Source organism: Suncus etruscus, chromosome 19 (genome assembly GCF_024139225.1).
Source record: "Suncus etruscus isolate mSunEtr1 chromosome 19, mSunEtr1.pri.cur, whole genome shotgun sequence".
NCBI classification, from domain to species: domain Eukaryota; kingdom Metazoa; phylum Chordata; class Mammalia; order Eulipotyphla; family Soricidae; genus Suncus; species Suncus etruscus.
Genome location: NC_064866.1, coordinates 22,979,273 through 23,000,441, shown reverse-complemented (window position 1 = coordinate 23,000,441; position 21,169 = coordinate 22,979,273). Strand labels below are relative to the sequence as shown.

General features: G+C 33.8%; 1 protein-coding gene across 1 annotated transcript in view; it reads right to left on the bottom strand.

Annotated features, from left to right (window-relative positions):
• Positions 1-1,680: 1,680 nt before the first annotated feature.
• The window catches only part of LOC125997286 (pancreatic alpha-amylase), a 37,584-nt gene continuing 18,095 nt past the window's right edge, over positions 1,681-21,169 (bottom strand). The window contains exons 2-11 of the mRNA XM_049765735.1: positions 13,416-13,629; positions 12,925-13,071; positions 11,391-11,588; positions 10,791-11,021; positions 9,340-9,473; positions 8,288-8,410; positions 8,095-8,194; positions 5,860-5,978; positions 5,633-5,758; positions 1,681-1,904 (exon numbers count right to left, since the gene is read on the bottom strand). Coding sequence (XP_049621692.1) covers positions 1,715-1,904; positions 5,633-5,758; positions 5,860-5,978; positions 8,095-8,194; positions 8,288-8,410; positions 9,340-9,473; positions 10,791-11,021; positions 11,391-11,588; positions 12,925-13,071; positions 13,416-13,583 — 1,536 coding nt within the window. The 5' untranslated portion in view covers positions 13,584-13,629 and the 3' untranslated portion in view covers positions 1,681-1,714. The remainder of the gene's footprint in view (positions 1,905-5,632; positions 5,759-5,859; positions 5,979-8,094; positions 8,195-8,287; positions 8,411-9,339; positions 9,474-10,790; positions 11,022-11,390; positions 11,589-12,924; positions 13,072-13,415; positions 13,630-21,169) is intronic.

Genomic DNA, 21,169 nt, shown 5'->3' with positions numbered 1-21,169 from the left:
CTTAATCAGAACACTCTATGACATTGAAGCTAAAGTCTTCAAGGGTGAATACCACTGGCCAAGCAAGTGGTAGCAAGATAAGCAGATGGGACTACATTACATTAAAAATCTCCTGCTTCTCAAAGGAAACAGTAGCCAAGATATAAAGGTTCCCCACAGAATGGGAGAAACTATTCATTCAATAACCATCTGATAAGGGGTTAATATCTAAGATATTTAAGGCACTGGTAGAACTTACTAATAAAAAAAATTTAACTCCATCAAGAAAATAAAAATGATCAAATATTTCCTTAAAAGAAAGGATAATAAATGCTCCAAATCAAAAACCATTGTGGAGATGCTAATCCAAACAACAATGCAATATCATCTCACACCACAGAGATTGAACATATTAAAAAGACAAGAACATTGGTGCTGGCACAGATGTTAGATAAAGGGACCCTCATTCACTGCTGATGTTACTGAGAATGGGAAAGTGATTGGTCCAGCCATTTTGGAAAACAATATGGATATTTTTCAAAACATTAGAAATTGATCTTCCATTTGATTCAGCAATATCACTCATAAGAATATACTCTGGGAGCTCAAAATCACAATTTAAAATCCATTAGTGTTCCTATGTTTATTGCAACACTACTCTCTATTTACATTAGCCAAAATAAGGAAAAAATAAGTTTGCAAAAACAGATGAGTGGATAAAGACAGCATGATACATTAACATATGGAACATTATACTATATGAATGGATCTGGAGAGTACTATGCTGACTGAAATGAGTCAGGGGCAAAGAAATAGACAAAATAATCGCAATCATTTGTTTCATATGGAAATATGGTATAAGAATTTAAAGACAATAGTGATTGGACCAGGAGAACCAGTACATATTAGAATCTTTCAACTGTTATTGGGGTGTGATTTAGGACAGTTAGGGAGTACTCTATGAAAATGATAGTTTGAAATAATCAATTTGGACAAGAATTAATTGCTGAAAGTAAATGAAGTGATATGCATGCTACCCCTATAATAACAACATTGTAAACCACAATATATAAAAGGCAAAAAAACCTGAAAGAAATAGAAGAAAAATGCCTGCTATAGTGGGAGGGAGGACATAAGGTGGAGAAGAGGATGAGGGAAGTCAAGACATTGATGGCAGAAATGTGAACTTGTGAATAGTATTGTACATTGTATGACTGAATATGAATCACAAAAAAACTTTTTAACTGTATATCTTATGGTGACCCAATTAAAGAATTTATTTATGAATAAAGAAAAGCCTCAGGGCCAGAGAGATAGCATGGAGGCAAGGTGTTTGCCTTTCATGTAGGAGGTCATCGGTTCGAATTCCAGCGTTCCCTATGGTCCCCCGTGCCTGCCAGGAGCAATTTCTGAGCATGGAGCCAGGAGTAACCCCTGAGCACTGCCGGGTGTGACCCAAGAAACACACACACACAAAAAAAATAAATAAATAAAAGCCTCTAGTAGAATAACATGAGTTTTTTATGAATAAGAAATACAGATTACAATTATATTTTTTATAATAATTGATTTTAAGTTATTCTGAGTTTTTCAGGTGAACTGCTTTTAGAATTTACTAAAATTAATGATCCAAAAGAACAAATATATACCTTACATACATAATAAACATATATTCACACACAAGAAAAGAAGACCACTTGATAATTTTTCTGTATATATGCTTTTAATTCAAATTCTATAACTTGGACTCAGCATGAATTGCAATAAATGGATCTTCAGCAGAGTTACTAATAGAAAAGTGAGCATTACCATCACCGGAAACATAGATTTTAATTCCTGTGCATTTGTCTCCAATTTTATCTCCAGAAATGACATCACAATATGTACCAGCAGGAAGGCCAGTTTGCAAATATAGAGATAAAGGCCTGCGAATAAAAATTTTAGTTAATGTGAATTCCACACAATTAAAGCCAAGATTAGAGGCTATCTCCAAAATAAACAGCTTAAATTTGTTTGTTTGTTTTATTTGTTTGTTTATTTGGGAGCCACACCCGGTGATGCTCAGAGGTTACTCCTGGCTCTGCGCTCAAAAATTACTCCTGACTTGGGGGACCATATTGGATGCCAGGGATCGAACCCAGGTTCATTTTGGGTCAGTTATGTGCAAGACAAACACCCTACCACTGCGCTATCACTCCAGCCCCACAAATATTTTTATTTTTGCTTTGTTAAATTAAGGGTTTCCATAAGAAAATTAAAAACTAGGGGAGATACCTCAAAAGGGCAGAAGTATATGTCTTGCATGCTAGCACCCTGATCCCTAGTACTATGTAGCCTCTCCATGGACTTCAGGGTTTAGTACTTGACCTCTGAGTATCCCTAGCTGATGTTTATGCTCTGCACGAATCAGTAATAGCGCCATCACCAGGGACTAGCATTGAAATATGTTGCACTGGTGAAGCGGGGTGTTCTTTACAGGACTGAATCCCAACTACAATCATATTTGTAATCAAGTTGTTTAAATAAATATATTAATTTAAAATATAAAAGAAACATCAAGCCTAGCCTGTGTCTCTGGAAGTGATCTTCAGTGCCCCAGTGCCACTGAGAATCACTGCACTCACCAAAAGGAAAAATTCAAATTAGGGAAAATGTGAATAGTTTTCTTTAGACCAAAATAATCTTACAGAATATTTGGCTATTCCCTGGTTAGTCCTAAATATAATGGAAAATTAAGTTGTGAACATCAGTAAAGAAACCAGTAAACAAATGAGCAAATTGCCACCCTAGATAAAAATACTTTAACAAACACAAAAATTTAAATGTTCTTATTTTAACTCATTAAATTATTGATCACTTTCAAAAATTGAAATGCTTTTTTTCTTTTAAAAATATATCTTGTTATGCAGCTGTCAGGAGAGATGAAGTCATGAAATTTTCCTATACATGGATGTACATGGAATCTATTATGCTGAGTGAAATAAGTCAGAGAGAGAGAGAAAAACGCAGAATGGTCTCACTCATCTATGGGTTTTAAGAAAAATGAAAGACACCCTTGTAATAATAATTTTCAGACACAAAAGAGAAAAGAGCTGGAAGTTCCAGCTCACCTCAGGAAGCTCACCACAAAGAGTGATGAGTTTAGTTAGAGAAATAACTACATTTTGAACTGTCCTAATATTGAGAATGTATGAGGGAAATGTAGAGCCTGTTTAGGGTACAGGCGGGGGTTGGGTGGGGAGGAGGGTGATTTGGGACTTGGGTGATGGGAATGTTGCACTGGTGATGGGTGGTGTTCCTTTTATGACTGAAACCCAAACACAATCATGTATGTAATCAAGGTGTTTAAATAAAAAAAAAATTAAAAAAAAAAAAAAAAAGAAACAAAAATCTGTTTACATGATTGTTTAGAATTTTAGAATTTTATTATCTATCATCAATTCATTTATGAATTGGAAAACAGTTTGTCTTTGACATCTTTCTGATACTTGTAGAAAATGAAACTTGGGTATTAATTATCAAGGCTCTTAATACTTTAAAAGAAATGAAATACAAAAGAATATCTTTGATAAACTGCATTTTGTGAAATAAGTACATTTAAATAAATGTTTAAGTTTAAAAAAAAAAAAAAATATATATCTTGTGCTGGGAGGCTTGGCAGACCCTCAGCCGTCATTGTCTTTTTCCCCTGACTCCAGGCCTTCCCTGGGTGCCAACTCAGATGGCCAGAAGTGGGTTCAAGTGGACTCTTAGTGCTCCTCAGGCTTCCCCCCTCCCTCCATACTCCAGCGGGGAGGTGCATGGGGAGGAGGGCGGGCAGACATTTGGCCTCTGGTTTCCTCTTTGATTCTGAAGACCAGCTCTTGCCAAGTAGGAGGTTTGGGGAGGCCCCATACTGGAGCCCTTCTCCCTGGCCTGGGGAGTGCTGGGAGGCTTGGCAGGCCCCCAGCCATCCTTGTCTTTTCCCCTGAATCCAGGCCTTCCCTGGGTGCCAGCTCAGATGTCCAGAAGTGGGTTCAGGTGAACTCTTAGTGGTCCTCAGGCTTCCCCACTCCCTCTGTACTCCAGGGGGGAGGTGCATGGGGAGGAGGGCGGGCAGACATCTGGCCTCTAGTTTCCTCTTTGATTTTGAAGACCAGCTCTTGCCAGGTATGAGGTTTGGGGAGGCCCCATACCGGAGCCCTTCTCCCTAGGCTGGGGAGTGCTGGGAGGCTTGGCAAGCCCCCAGCCGTGCTTGTCTTTTTCCCCTGACTCCAGGCCTTCCCTGGGCGCCAGCTCAGATGACCAAAAGTGCATTCAGGTGGACTCTTAGTGGTCCTCAGGCTTCCCCCCTACCTCTCCCTACACTAATGGAAATGTGCTTTGGGAGGAGGGCGGGCTGTTTTAGTACTGGTTTATGTTGGGACAGTCACTGGAATTTTTTTTCTCCTTGTTTTCCTATTGATAGTATTGTATGCATATATTTTATATATCAAAAAATATATCTCAAGATGTCCAAATAATTTTTTGCTTGAGATAAAAGTTTTCTGCATTTATGTTAGTATATGATTTTGGATATAAAATTTTCTCATTATTTTATTGGAAGTTTATATCTAGAAAAAAGCATAGTTTTAGAGAACTAGATTTGAGTTGTTCTGAAAAAAAAGATATTTTTAATTTTTCTCATCAATATAGAAAATTGAATCTAGAATCAAGAATGAAAGTTAACCTTAGACTGACATTAAAATTAATTGTAAAGAACTTTCTTAAGCTGTCTAATGACAATAAATAGATTAGAAATTTTAGACTAGTATATGCAACTATATGCATTTATATATTCTAGTGATACAGAAAGTAAGCCAGTAAAAAGAAGTCTCAGTACTAAAACGCAAAAATCTCCTGAAGCAAATCATTGACTATAAGTAATAACACATTGATACTTATGCTTTAAAAATGCTATACAAAACAGAGAGGTGATGGGGACTGGAGCAGTGGCAGAGCGGTAGGGCATTTGCCTTGTAAGTGGCTGACCTAGGACGAACTGCAGTTTGATTCTTGGCACTCTTTATGGTCTGCCAAGTCAGGAGCAATTTCTGAGCCCATAGCTAGAAGTAACCCCTGAGTGTCACCGGATATAGCCCAAAAACCAAAAATCAAAAATTAAAAACAAACAAAAAAACAGGTGAAAGAAGACCAAAGAACCAGATATAAGTATAATGTAAAGAGCACCTAGAAAAGAACTAAGAAAAAAAGAACTAAAGAAAAAAATTTCAAAGCTCACACTTCTGGTAATTTCAACTTTTCTACTATCTTAAAATATAGACATAAAATATGTTTCTCCAGTTAATTCACATCCTTTCTCCAACTGTCCTATATTGTATGAATTTTTATGTAAACATGTGCAACTGCATATTGATATGCAAAGCTACAATATCATTCTCCTGCCTAGAACAAAAAATAATCTTATAAAATATTTAAAAATAAGAATCATTGTAATTCTTTCCTTTTCTGAAGCACTTAAAGGCATTGTCATTTTTCTTCAGGTTATTTTTTAAATTCTATAATGTTATATTAATTCATAGGATAAAGTATTTCACAGATAGGAAAAAAAGGTTGAGGGGAGGCCAACCATCTAGCTGTATAAAAGATAATTTTTAATATAATATCTACTTACCAGTCATCATTATTAAAGACAATGAATCCTTTATTTCCTCTTCCAAAAGCCACTTGGTTACTACCATTATCCCACCAGTTTGTGAAAGGCTGGCCATCAACTACATTACGAAACATAACCATGTTCCTAAAAACAAAATATCAAATAAAAAATGGAGAATTGCTTCATTAGCTAAAAGTCCTATGTTAAAATAGCCTATAATTAGAATTACTAAATAGGTATCTCACCTTATTTGACGCCATCGATGTTCACACACCCAGTCATTGCCACATGTGGTGTCTGGGTTAATAGTAACTGCCTTAATAACTCCATTATCATTTGGTGGTCCAACCCAATCATTAATATCCTTAATTTGAAAAAATAAAATGTAGAATCTCAGATTTTTGCATTACATAAATCTGCCTTTTTCTTCTCCAATACTCAATGTGTTCCACTTCACTTGGTTCTCTGCAGTTTTATTAATCAAAAGTCTAACTCCTTGGTAATTTCACTGCCAAATCAACAGCATTTTGGCCTAACTTTTTATCTCTAGTTTCCATTTCAAATAAGGGTGAGAAGTATTTTAACATCTCTTTTTTTCCTCAAGGAAGTATTATTGATAACTAAGTCTCAATAAAATATTTCAATTAAATAAAGAAAATTAAACTGTCTAAGATTGCAATTAGTTGTGGTACAAGGAAGTAGGATTTTCAAAATTAAATTCAATTTTAAGAAAAAAATAGGGAAATATAACACATCTATTGAAGAGGATTTTCTATATATCCAAAATACGTGATATCCAATATAAAGTTGCTATGCAATGATGCAACTGAAAAACTCAGCTTAAAAAGAAAACTTTCGACTCACTTTACAAGTATCTTCATAATTTTATCTGTCAAGTTTGTGTTAAAAATTGCCACTCAAATTAATGTAACACAGTGATTTTATCCTTATTCCCCAAATAGTCTACTGTTTTTCTTCTTTAACATATATTTTTGTTGATTTTTTTTGTTTTTGTTTTTGTTTTATGAGACCATATCAGATGATGCTCAGGGATTATTCTTGGCTCTTAACTCAGGAATTATTCTTCAAGGTGCTCATGGACTATAAGGGAGGCCAGGTAGCAAACCTTGGACTACTGAATACAAGGCAAGATCCTACGCACTTTATTATCTCTTTAGAGCCTCTTCAACATATATCATACAGTTCTTTTTTATAAGATACTTTCCTCTCGGGGTCAGAACAGTGGTGCAGCAGTAGGGCATTTGCCTTGCACGCGGCTGACCTAGGATGGACCTGGTTTGATTACCCGAGTCAGGAGTAACCTGAGCATCATAGATTGTGGTCAAAAAGCAAATAAACGAAAGATACTTTCCTCTTTAAAATTAAAAGTGACAATTTATTTTCAACCTATTTAGCACATTTGTGTTACCTGTGTTACATACAGGGGCTTTTAAAGTTCTCTGCAAATGTAACATTTTAATGTTCACATCAATATTAGAAAAAATTATTAGAAAATTGGTGGTGAAGAGATACACAGTTCATTTGAGAGAATGCCTAAGCAGGTATGGTACTTGCTTTACACACAGCCAACACACAGTTAAATTCCTGGCACACAATATGGTCCACTAAACCTTGCTAAACTGATGAAATCAGAGCTCTAAACGTTACCAGATGTGTCCCCCACCCCCAAAAAAGAAATAATATTTTAGGGGCCAGAGCAATAGCGCAGTGGTATGGTGTTTGTCTTGCAAGCGGCTGACCCAAGACAGACCTCGGTTGAATCACCAGCATCCCATATGATCCCCCAAGTCAGGAGCAATTTCTGAGCTCAGAGCCAGGAGTAGTAACACCTGAGTGTCACTGTGTGGGACCCAAAACCAAAAACTTTTTAAGTTATTTTTGGTTGTTAAAGTATTTTGTAATTTTGTTTTTGAGGCCATGCCTAGCTCTTCTCAAGATTTACTCCTGGTACTGTACTCAGGTATCACTAAGGCCAGGTCTCCAGTGGTATACTATCTTTCCAGTCTTTTAAATGATTTTCTAGAATTAGGAGTCAGTGGGCACATATTGAAAATAGTTTTTAAACAACTGGAATAATTTTTGACAACACTGGTCATAAATTTCTTCTTTTTGTTTTGTTTTGTTTTATTTTGTTTTGGGGCCACATCTTGTGGTGCTCAGGGATTACTTCTGGCTCTGCACTCAGAAATCACTCCTGACACGCTCAGGGAACCATGTGGGATGAGGGGATTGAACCCAGGTTGGCTGTGTGCAGGCAAACATGCTACCTGCTGTGCTATCACTTCAGCCCTAACTGCTCAGAAATTTCAATACTCCTCACTGAATTGCTGGAAGAGGACTGCATCAAGTTTATACTTAATAAATATTAAATAAGTAAATAGCAAATGTAATAATAATATATAAAGTTAAAATAAAATAATTTTTGAGAAAAATACATAGTGCACAACATTCAAACTTACTTTTCCATTCACAAAATATCTTGGCCAACGGAAGCTTGACATTATTCTTGTAAATCCATAAGGATGGGCAAGCATAAATCCAACCCCCATTTTGTACAACCTGAAAATTTTAAAAAATGACATAATCATAGAAGAAAATAATATCTTAGTACTATTAAAAGATAGCGTAAAAATGGAAGCATTTGTTTACTACCTAGAGTCCCAGAATGTAAGAATAGATGCTCCTCCAGCTCCGTGTCCTCGCTGATTGTCATGGTTATCCACAAAGACAAGTGCTCTGTCAGAAGGCATAAAACCCCAGCCTTCTCCCCAGTTCCTATTAAAAAAAAAAACAAAGATACGCAGGCTTTAATATTCTGTTATAAATGTTTTAATATTTAAAATTAGATAAATTATATAACAAGTAAATTCAACAGTATAGTATAATCTCATTGCAATTATTAATTGTAAAATTATTTTAATGATAACTTGTACTTTATAGATTATATTCAAATAGTTTTGTGATCATTGTATATTAAAATTTCTAGGTTTTATTTTGGGTAGACATGAGTTTATATAGCTGGAGCCAGAGCAGTGGCTCAAGCAGTAAGGCGTTTGCCTTGCATGCACATGCTAACCTAAGACAAACCGCCATTGAAGAACCCGGAGTCGGAGTCCCATATGGTCCCCTAAACCAGGAGAGATTTCTGAGTGCATTGCCAGAAGTAACCTCTGAGCATCACTGGGTATGGCCCCCAAATGGAAGCAAATAAATAAATAACCCAAAGTTTCTATAGTTAACATTTTGTTTTGTTTTGTTTTGTTTTGGGGCTACACCCAGCATTGCTCAGGGGTTACTCTTGGCTGTCTGCTCAGAAATAGCTCCTGGCAGGCACAGGGGACCATATGGGACACCAGGATTAGAACTAACCACCTTTGGTCCTGGGTAAGTATAGTTAGAATTTGGACAATTATATCATTTATATGATTAAATCCTTGAATGTTAATGAATACTAAGAAGTAATTATCATGGGAAAATGAATCTACTCTGAAAAAAAATTATATTTTTTTTCACTCACCAAGTGACACTCAGGGGTTACTCCTGGCTATGCACTCAGAAATCATTCTTGTGGATCATATGGGACGCCAGGGGATTGAACAGTTGTCTATCCTGGGTCAGGCACATGCAAGGCAAATGCCCTATTGCTGCGCCATCACCCAGCCCATCTGAAAAATAATTTTAAGGATAAATCATATTTGAATTACCTTAAGTAAGCCATCTTCTCTCCATCCCACTTGCGTAAAACTTTGCCTAGTTTAGCGCCATACTTGAATTCTGTCACACGGCCATTTCCAAAGTATTCACTACTTGAAATTGCCTCACCACCAAGGTCGATTACCTAGTAAAAATTAAGGAAGAATTGTCACTTTAAAAAAGGGCTTTGAAGGATTTAAATAAGCTAATTAATTTATACATCATATTACTACAAACATCAACACTATAATTTGAAACACCCAAGATGCCTTTCTTAATAGTAATATACATTTTTTTCTTCTTTTCTAGTGGTTTTTGGGAACTTAGCTGGTGGTGCTCATAGGCTACTCTCAGTTGGGTGTTGGAGAACCATGAAATGACAGAGATGAATTCCAAAAATGCAGCATAAAGATAAGAATTTTTACCTTCCTTTCTCCCTCTCTTCCTCCTTTCCTTCCTCCTTTCTTCCTCTCTTCCTTCCCTCTTTCCTTTCTCCCTCCATCCCCTCCTTTCCTTCCTCTCTTCCTTCCAGCCTTCTCTCTTTCATTAATTTCTCCCTCCATTACTTTCCTTCCTTCCTTCCTTCCTTCCTTCCTTCCTTCCTTCCTTCCTTCCTTCCTTCCTTCCTTCCTCTCAACCTCTTTCTTCCTTCCTTTCCTTCCTTCCTTCTTTCCTGCCTCCCTCTTTTCATTTTCCCTTCCTTGCTTCCTCCTCTCTTCCTTCCTTCCTTCCGTCCATTTTTCCTTCCTTTTTCCTTCCTTCCTTTTAGGTCACACCCAATTGTATTTAGAGCTTAGTCCTGATTCTGTGCTCAGGGATTAGCACTTTCGGCAGTAATGGGTACCCATTTTAGTACTGAGGATTAAATCCAGATTGGCTTTGAGCAAGGCAGATGTCTTATTTGCTTATATTCTGGTCCTTATAATATTTTTTATTCTTAAGTTACTTGCAGTACTTATATCTAGTCAAGAATGATGTCTGGGAAAATGGCAAATGACACAGATATTTGCAGCCTGATAAATTTTCTTCATATCCATAAAAATTTGGTCCACAGTTTAATATACTACTGTATGATAAAATGTTAAAGAAATTGTTTTATATCCATTATACCTGTACTATAGAAATATGTACAACAGGAACTACAAAACTTTTTTTTTTAATTTTTGGTTTTTGAGTTACACCCGGCAGCACTCAGGGGTTACTTCTAGCTCTGCGCTCAGAAATCACTCCTGACAGGCTCGGGGACTATATGGGATGCTAGGATTTGTACCACCATCGGTCCTGGGTTGGTTGCTTGCAAGGCAAAAGCTCTATCACTGTATTTCTCCAACCTCAAACCTATAAAACTTTTTATTAAATTGACTAATTATTTAATTCTTTAAATGACATTATTTATATGCACCAAGAGGTACATATATGTGTATGTATATGTTTATATATGTATATATGTGTATATATGTACCTCTTGGTAAATGAAAGGTTTACTTCCTTCAGCAAACCATGTTGTGTTTAGATTATGCAGTTGATCCAAAACTGCTTTCATGTCTCCAGGCCACATGTGCTTAGAAGCATCAATCCGGAACCCTGCTACACCAATATCAATGAGATGGTTCAAATATTCAGCAACTTTGGAGCGCACATAATCTTTCTCCAGGGCAAGATCAAGAAGACCAACCAGACGGCAATCTCTGACCTATCGAGATAAAAGATTTTAGACTGCATTTTCTTATTCCACAATTGATATTTCTATAGTATTTCCTTTAAATAGAAACTTATAATACTGGTATGCCATTAAATATATGCTTTTTAAGTAATTTTGAGCATAAATATGAAAAAACATAGGAAATAAAGTAGATATGCTTCTTAATAAATTATTAATAAATTGACAAAACATTGTTTTGTCATTTTGTCTTGACATTGGAGATTTTTATTTTCAAGAAGTTATACTTACAAAATAGGCTTCTGTAAGAAATCACAACTAGTATTTAGAATGAAGACCAACCAGTATCATGTGAATAAATATGTCAATAGCATTTATTTAGATTGCTTTTTATTAAATTACCTGATACACGTCATTATAGCTCTCAATGTCTCCACTTCCAGTTCTACATTTGCCATCATTAAAATCCCAACCAGAGAATGGAACTGCAGGAAAATCCCTACTTCCAGGGTTGAAGTAGCTTCCACAAGTACTGCTTTTTCCAGCACTCACACCATTTCCACACATATGATTAATTACAGCATCTACATAAATATGAACCTAAAAGACAGTTTCTATTTTAGTTTGCTATATGGTGAAATAGAAACTATAAAATTATTGATTATGATTCAAAGTGTTACTTATACTCTGAAACATTCCTTATTATTTTATAATTACTTTCTTAGAAAAATTAAAAGTCAAATGTAAAAGAAAACCAATAGAAACGTTTTAATCACCTTATCAATATCTAGATTTATAATTAAAATTTGCATTAAAAACTTCTATATAGAAAAATAAAAAACTGGGGCCGGAGAGATAGCATGGAGGTAAGGTGTTTGCCTTTCATGCAGAAGGTCATCGGTTCGAATCCCGGCGTCCCATATGGTCCCCCGTGCCTGCCAGGAGCAATTTTTGAGCATGAAGCCAGGAATAACCCCTGAGCACTGCTGGGTGTGACCCAAAAACCACAAAAAGAATAAAATGAAATAAATAAAAATAAAAAACTATGGAGAAGGTAATAACTGGTTGGGCAGGATAAATTATTGATATTATTTTCTTTGGTGTTCCCTCCTGGGTAATTTTGGACCACACCCAATGGTGCTCAGAAACTACTCAGCTCAGTCAAACCTTTTGATCTATCTTTCCAACCCCAAGTTATTCCTTTATAAAATATTTCTGTAGGCCATACTAAAAAACAAATAGGCCAAATCTATTATCTGCTTAACAATTGTAGAGAGCAAGATAATATCTTACATTTATTCTTCTTCAAAAAGAATTTAACTACAGTTTTAAAAACTACAATTTCTTGAATCAGAGTGATAGCACATCGATTGGGCATTTGTCTTGCATGCAAATGACCCAGAAGGAACCCAGGTATGATCACCAGATCACCATATAGTCACCATATGGTGCCCTAAAATTGCCAGGAGTGATTTCTAAATACAGAGCCAGGAGTAATTTCAGGGCACTGCCGGGTATGGCTCCAAAACAACAACAATAACAGCAAACCCCCCAAAAAATACCATTTCTAAAACCAGGGAAAAAAAACAACAGAATTTGGCACTGAGAAAAAGCAGTATAAACATCATTACTGCTATAAGCAAATATTATAACTTGAATTTTCAATTTCTCTACTTAAAATCTATTACCTGGAAATCTGTAATATCAATCTTTAAAGAAATTTCAACTTGAATTTATATCTTCTTCAGTAGAAATGCACATATACAAAGATTCATTGGAGTTACATATATATATAAAGTAAAATGATAATTTTTATAATTAAATTATGGGTTAAATTAAGCTTTAAAATATAAAAATGTCATGCTTAAAAAACAGGAAAAAGGAAAGAGCAATAATTTTCTATAGATTATATTTAGAGTAACTTTAATTTACTTACACCAACGTTGTTACATCTAGTCACCATGTCTTTGAATTCATCTTCATTTCCAGATCTTGTACATAATTTGTAGCTAATCGGTTGGTATCTTTCCCACCAAGGCCTCAAAGGATTATTAATAATAACATTTTCATTGGGTGGAGATATCTATAAATGAAACAATCGATAACTGAAGAATTTTGGTATTCTTATATTATGATATTCTAGAAACTAACAATTAAAATAATGTCTAAATATTTCTGTATACAAGTCTGCAATCACTTAAAATATTAACAACTATTCACTATGCTCTAAATATTTTTATAAGAAGTAAACCATAAAGATGTCAATAGTAGTTATGTTTATATATATATATATATATATATATATATATATATATATTTAGAGTACTTATTGTAAAGTAAAACTTTGTTCCAGCTTCATAGATACAGTTATATTCTCAAAAATCTCTGTAGCTTATGTTCAGTAGTTGATACAATAGTGAAACCCACCTGTACCCCTCCAAATCCTTTGGGAGCTAAATATCTCTCACATTCTAGAGCAATGTCAGCCCAGCGCCACTCAAATAGGTGAACAATAGCTGTTCGTCCAGGTTTAGTATGAGGGTCATACTGAGCCCAGCAGAGCCCAACAAGGGAAAGCAACAAAAGGAACTTCATTCTGTCTTAAAGTCGTCAATATTCTCTTCAGCAACTATTTATATTCCTGTAAGAAACATATTTACAAAGTAAATATTGGCATAAATAAATACTTGAATCATAAGCCACTTATTCATAATCTGTAAAGAATTATCAAGAATAATAGTCAGCAGGTGAAAAACACATAAAATCTCCCACGAAAAAATCGAAATCATTTTAATCTTAAAAAGGAACTTTTTTTGTTGAGGGAATATTAACTTTTGGAACATCTGGCATTTTTTAAGTATAAATATATAAAGTTCTTAAACATGTATTATTTAAGTAGGAATAGGTTTTAACCTGAAGTCTCTCACTAATAGAAGAAAATAAAAGTCAACTGAATTTATAAAAAAAAATATTGCCTAGATTATCTATTTGAAAATATTTGCAATCTTTCAAAATTAAGAAGAAACTCAATATTCAGTGAAATTATGTTTTTAGGTCCAACAAAAAAGAATAATTTATATTCTTACATTGTGGTCTCACAATAATTTTTATGTCAAATGACCATAAATTCAAGAAACACAGATTTTTCCATCTGTTAAATCATGGCCTATGTAATGACTATACTGGAAGAATATTTCTTTTTCACTACATATTGTCAGCTATTCTTGGTACCTGATAAACATGAGTCTTTAACATGAGTGTAATAACATTGTTTTTGTTTCACATGAGAATTGGGGCAGAAATATGTAATCTATAACATCTAACTCATGTAAAACAAATCATTTCTTGTACTCTACAAGCTTTTTATTCTCACATAACTTATCAAGTGTTTTCTATATCTGTGATCTTAGTCTCCATCATGCTCCTGTTAACTCAAATGTACTTCCAGATATTTTTATGTAATGGATTAAGCATCATATAAAAGTATAATCTATATGTAATATTTCCAAAACCTAGTCACCATAATGGTTTCTGAGAAAAACAGTTATAATATGTATTTATATATTTTTAATTTTAAGTATCATATAACATACTGGGTTTATATTCAATTTATTGTCATTGTATATATACATATACCTAGAAATTTTTAAATTGCAGACTTTCATTCTAACATTAGAAAAAATACTCGCCGGGCGGTGGCGCTAAAGGTAAGGTGCCTGCCTTGCCTGCGCTAGCCTTGGACGGACCTCGGTTCGATCCCCCGGTGTCCCATATGGTCCCCCAAGCCAGGAGCAACTTCTGAGCGCATAGCCAGGAGTAACCCCTGAGCGTTACCGGGTGTGGCCCAAAAACCAAAAAAGAAAAAAAAAAGAAAAAAAAAAAAAAGAAAAAATACTCAAGTGGCCAGAGCAGTGGCACAAGTGGTAGGGCATTTGCCTTGCAAGCAGCTAACCTAGGACGAACTGCAGTTCAATCCCCTGGTGTCCCATATGGTCCCCAAGCCAGGAGCATTTCTGTGTGCATAGCCAGGAGTAATCCCTGAGTGTGTGGCCCAAAATTCAAAAAAAGACAAAAAAAGACAAAAAAATTAAAAATACTCAAACCACCCTTGAAGTCTTCTATTTGACTGAATTCCACAGCACCATGAACTTTTTTTACTGAGAAGGTATATATCATTTATAGATTCTTTTTTGATATGTACTCCATAGATTGTATAATTGATACAATCTATAGAGTGTATCAATTACCTCAAATATGCTACGTGAATTGTCATTCATCAGTGATTTGATAATTTCTTTAAAATCTGAGTCATGAAATGCAATATTGTGCTATTTTATGTCTGATCAGGCCTCAGTAGGGATGTCTGGGGAATGTTCTCTTTGCTTCACAGAAAATAATTTCAGGAGGTGCCTAAACAGTAAAACAAAATTTTTTAATAATTTTTATTTTGACCGAAGTGGCTTACATATCTTTCACAGTAATATTGTAGGTACATATTAGCATTGAACCAGGGGAATTCCCATCACCAAAGTTGTCCTCCCTCCACCCCCGTTCCCATCTTGCATCCCATTTCTCCTATCCTCACCCCCCCACCCCCTGGGTTGTAGTAAAAGTGGTCCCCTCTGTATCCAGTTTACTACTTAGTGATCATACAACTGTTTGGTCTTGGGGCCCTCCAGTGTTTCCCCCTCTATTTGAGAGGCGGAACAAGATAGTTCTAGTTATGTGGTTTTGTTTGCAGAAAATAAAAGCAATAAAATGGGGTGAAAATCAAATAAGCCAAATATGAACAGAGTCCTTCTAGAGGCTCTCAGCCTCAGTTTGAGAGGGAAAAGGGAAAAGTGAGACACCACAACAATACAAAAGGAAATATCAAATAAAAAATCCAGTTAGCACTACAGAAATAAAGACAAGCACCACATAATAACCATGGTCCTGAAATAAAAACATAATGCAGCACAAAAAGGAAAAATAAGAGAAAAAGAAAAAAATGGAGAAAACAACTTCAATATCCAAACCAAAACAAACAAAAATAATAAATAAGTAGATAAATAAATAAAAACTATTATTTTGTGCTGTTTATTTTTTTTTTCTTTTCCCTGCAAAGGCACAGTAAATATTGGGAACATAAGAAAGGGAATTCCCTTGGCCTAAGAGATACAGGGTTTCTCCACCATTAAAGTATACTGCCATGGGAATAACTTTTTGCTTGTTCATTTACTCTCTCCTCAATGCCTTTGTGGTGTATGGAAGATTTCTGCTCTGTCATGGGTGATAAAAATCAGACCTCTATCAGAGATAAGAAGATGGTTTTTACTGAACAAAACTTACACAGAAAGATGTGAGTGGGAGAAGGAAAGAGAACATGATCTTGAAAGAGCAAACAACTACATAAAGAAGCATTGAAAGATACGTGTTCAACAGAGAGAAAACACAGACTAAAAAGAGTAAACTATTTTAAAATCTTTTAAATTATTTTATTGGATCCCACTATTAAATAGGTGTTGTTACTTGTGAGTCAACAAGACCATACCTGTTGTTGTTCAGAGAATCATACTATTACAGGTATACAACATAGTGTATATATCCCTGTTCCTTATTAAATTTTAAAGAAACATAGAAAATTATAATATGTCAGACACTTTAAAGCAATTTACTTTAATCCTTGAGAGGAAAACTGAGCATATGAACAAACTAATTCAGAGAGACCAATTAAATTGTCCAGGCTATGAGGGCCAGAGCAATAGCACAGCAGTAGGGCATTTGCTTGTACGTGGCTGACCCAGGATAGACCTGGGATAGATCCCCAATGTCCCATATGGTCAGCCCAAGCCAGGAGAGATTTATGAGCACATAGCCAGGAGTAACCCCTGAGCGTCACCAGGTATAGCCCAAAACAAACAAACAAACTAATAAAATTGTCCAGGTATGTGGTAATCCAAACCTACTAAAATTTACAGTAAGTTCTATTTCAAGTTAACATTCTCTGCACCACACTAATGTTTATCATATAAATCTCATCGTATAATGTCAGATATAGAATTTTTAAAATTTAGCTGTTGAGCATTTAAAATATTAATATGCACAGAGATATTATAAGTATACAATGTATAAATTTAGAATAACATGAAAAAAAGAATACAAAAATATTTAAATTTTAACATGTTCAAAAATATGTTATGGTATTTCTTATACATAAATGCATAAATACAATGTATTTACATTTATTTGTTGTTTTTGTTAGCATTAACTTCCTGTGTTTTAACATGACAAACATTTTAAAATTACATGATTTTCACTAAATTTCCATTGGACAGTGTCATTTTAGAGCCAATGTTAAGTCAAAAGAGAACATTTTTATATGAGTACTAATAGTGCCACTACAATAAAATAAAGAATATTACCCCTCTGTCTAGAGAGATGAGAAAGGTGCCTTGAGATTTAATAGGTTTCATTGAAAGGAAAGAATATTTGTGAAAGAAGAGCTGGTTAAAGTGCAAAACTACAATAGGTATAAAGAGATTTGAAAGTTTTTATGTAGACAATGTCATAAAAAAGCATTTACTAAGTTGCTAACACAGGAATTAATCACAAAAGATGACATCCTAAGCAATTAGTACGTACAGTCATCACTGCACACTGATATTATCACGCTTGGAGAACCATTTATCTAAAAACAGAAAAAAATCTGAGAAAATGAAACCAAAATCATAATTTTGAGCAAGCCACTAGTCTTTATGATGGGCTGTATAGAAAGGAGGAAGCATTCAAAGTAGGTAGCTCACCTTAAAAGCACTATCTTCAAAGTAGTGAATAATTTCCTTGCTAGAAAGAAGTTTTCAAAATAAAGTTTAAAAAAAAACTTCAAAGAGGATGAGGCTAACTAAATATAGATAAGTATTAGAAAGAAAATATCACTTACCCATTAACTAGAGAGTGTCTATCAGAGGGTTGATGTTAGGGTAGAGAAATAGGAAGGGAATTTTGTATGTGACCTCCAGGTTCCAAATATTAAAATGTATTGATTAGGAACATAAGCTTAGGAATTATACAGACTTTGCTATTCATCAAGTGTGTGACCTTGAATAATAATTCCTCTAAATTTATTCTCGAATTGGAAAAGCAATATGCCTAGCCTATAACTGCTATGAGCAGTACAAAAATTAACATATATTAATTAGTTAACTTAAGTAGTTAACTGTGACAAATACACAACAAACGTATCATTACTGCTGTAATTTTTCTATTCTTATTTATTATTATTTAACTAATACTATTCAAAGTGCTATAAAGTCACACTTTCTTTTCACAATCACTTATTTTGTTTGGACATTCTGTTTTTCTCTACCCTATTTCTCCCAAACTCTAATAGTTCTTTCTGTATCTGATATCCCTAGAAAAACAGGTGATAAGAAACAATGTTTTCATCTGCTATTGTTTCCACAACGTTCTTTTTTTATCTTTAGAGTTTCTAGAAAATCATATGTTAATTTTGAAATATTCTTTCCATCATAGCCTCTTCAATTAACTCGGAACTATTAATGCCATAACAAAGTCTTTCACAATGCATTTTAGGATGTAATTAAAACAAAGATCACTTGCAGTAGAATTGGGAGTTTTAATGGCAGCCAGAATAGATGAAGATATTTATACATATAGTAAATATCTAATAAAAGTTAGGTATTTGTTATATGCTTTTTCATTTAATAATTTTTGTCTCAATATAGAGCAATAAACTCCTAGGGAAAGGTACATTTGAGAGGTACAAATAATATTTGTATTCCAAGAAGTAAAATATGAAAATGAATTCTTGATGTCTTTGTTATTAAAAATATTTTAAACAAATATTTGAGTATTATGTCTATTTTTCATTATAATCATACTAAAATCACTCTTTAGTGAAACGACATCTATTAATACAATTCTATGTTGCCTACATCACATTTTTGTAGTATTCTCTACATGTGTTTTAATTTTTGTATCTCTAAGACTAGAGTGTGGTGAATACAATGTCCTGCGTATTTCATAAATAGATGAAATAGGACATTGGATATTATTCTAACAACAAAGCAATATTTCTCACAGAGTAGGTATGCAAAAGTGTCAATATAATATATCCACTATAAAAAAGTCAAATTTTGAGTCAGTATTTCATGAGTCATGCTATTTTATATAATATTTAAAATTATGACAGAAAAAAATACACTGTAACTTCCTGACTTAACACAGAGACTACTATAATTTGGATCATTTGACAGAATTACTTACAACAGAACCATGATTTAAATGAAATAAATCAATCAATTAATAAATAAAAATCAAGCAAAACAGAATCCTATCAAGCAAGAATATTCTATTTCAATAGATTCTTTTCTATTAATATTATCGTCACTTATCTATATAAATATCATAAATAACAAAGTAATTTTATATATACAAAGAGTACTATATCTCAGGCAGATACTAAGGTATTATTAAAATTTTTATAACACATCAACCTTAATTAAGGATAAGGAATCCTCTTAACTTTTGAAGTATAGTATCATTAAAATTTCAATAAAGCACCATTAAATATGTATTAGAAATAAATAGAAACAAAAACATCCATATTATCACGTTATTCTCTCAAATTATTTCTTTATTTTGTGGGGAGAAAGAAATTCTCATTCTTTTTTAAAATAATATATTTAAGCATCTAAATTTATAATTATTGAGCATCTGCTATTTCTTGTTTTTCTTTTTTTCTTTATTTAAGCACCATGATTATATGCATGATTATTTCTTTATTATTTGCTCACAGAAATGTTCTGGACTTTAAATTAATAACAATATAGTCCTTAGTCATTAGAAGATTTATAACTGGAAGATATCAAAATTTCTCTGAATTTTACCCAAGTTATGTAGTCTCCTCAAAATAATATTCTATCACCCATTTTTTCATCCTCTTCACTTCAACCTTCCCCAATGCCCTCAAAAGTCACAAAGCAAAAAGACCTTGATTGAGTTCAGTGTGAGTGATAAGTGAAAGTTAAAGAAAAGAAGGCAGATCATTAAATTTGCCTACTTGATTTCTGAAATAAAAACATTTGGAGTCAAGTGTTCAGACACATTCGACAAACAGTACATTTTGTGCTGCTAGAAATTGAAACTTGAATTGTCAACAATCCTAAAATAGACTGTGAACTTTGTACTTTATTAAATCATCAAAACATATGACAGAAACTACTTAAGACAGAAAAGTGTGGGGGTAATGGACAAGAATTATTTGGCATCATAAAACAAAAACTTAAAATAACTTACCACATCCATTTCTTTGAATCAACAAAGTCTTAACACCAAGATTCAGTTTTTTCCAATTTGTTGGTTTTGCTTTCACTTCAATTAGGGTAAAAAATGCTGGATTTAGGACTTCATAGATTTCCTTTAATTTTCTTCCTTTCAATATGTGCCTTTAAAACCCGTTCCAATTCTCTAAATCCTGTTTATCTAACTCACCTAATCCGAGTTTCAGAATGAAACCAGACTGGCTATCATTACCGTTTCCGGAGTAAAACCACCCTCTGAACTCTCTTGCTCAATTTACTGTCTTCCTCACTTCTAATTACACTGTCCCTCTAGAGTTGTTTATTTTCTTTAGTTCCATCTCTTTCTAGAAAGTCCTCTTGTTATCATGACTAAAGATTTTTCTTCTCAAATGGTTTATATAAATCTATAGCAAAAACCAGTTGCTAAAATAACCTTAAGGATAGAGATTAGAATAAAATCGTGGATTTAGTTAAATAATTATGATCAGTATGCAGTCTTCTAATCAACACAAATATAACCCTAATTGTAAACCAGAATTTGTCCTCCATACTGTGAATCTTCTAGAGAAAATATTTTTGAAGAGAATTAAAAGAAAAATTGGAATGTTTTGAGAAAAATATATAAAAAGAAAAATCTATATATTACATTTAGAAAACAAGGGTTACTAATGACAGCTTTTTCTTTTTGTAGTATAATTTATTCTGCCCTTATTGATACAATTATTAAATTCTTTTATTTCTAAAACTATATATGACCACTTGTTTTTTTTCCTATGGATGAAAAAATGAACTTGTAAGACCAGAGATATTAATATCAGATGATACTACTAGAACAAATTAGTTTAATGATTTCCATATTTTGTGTTCTAAGTAATC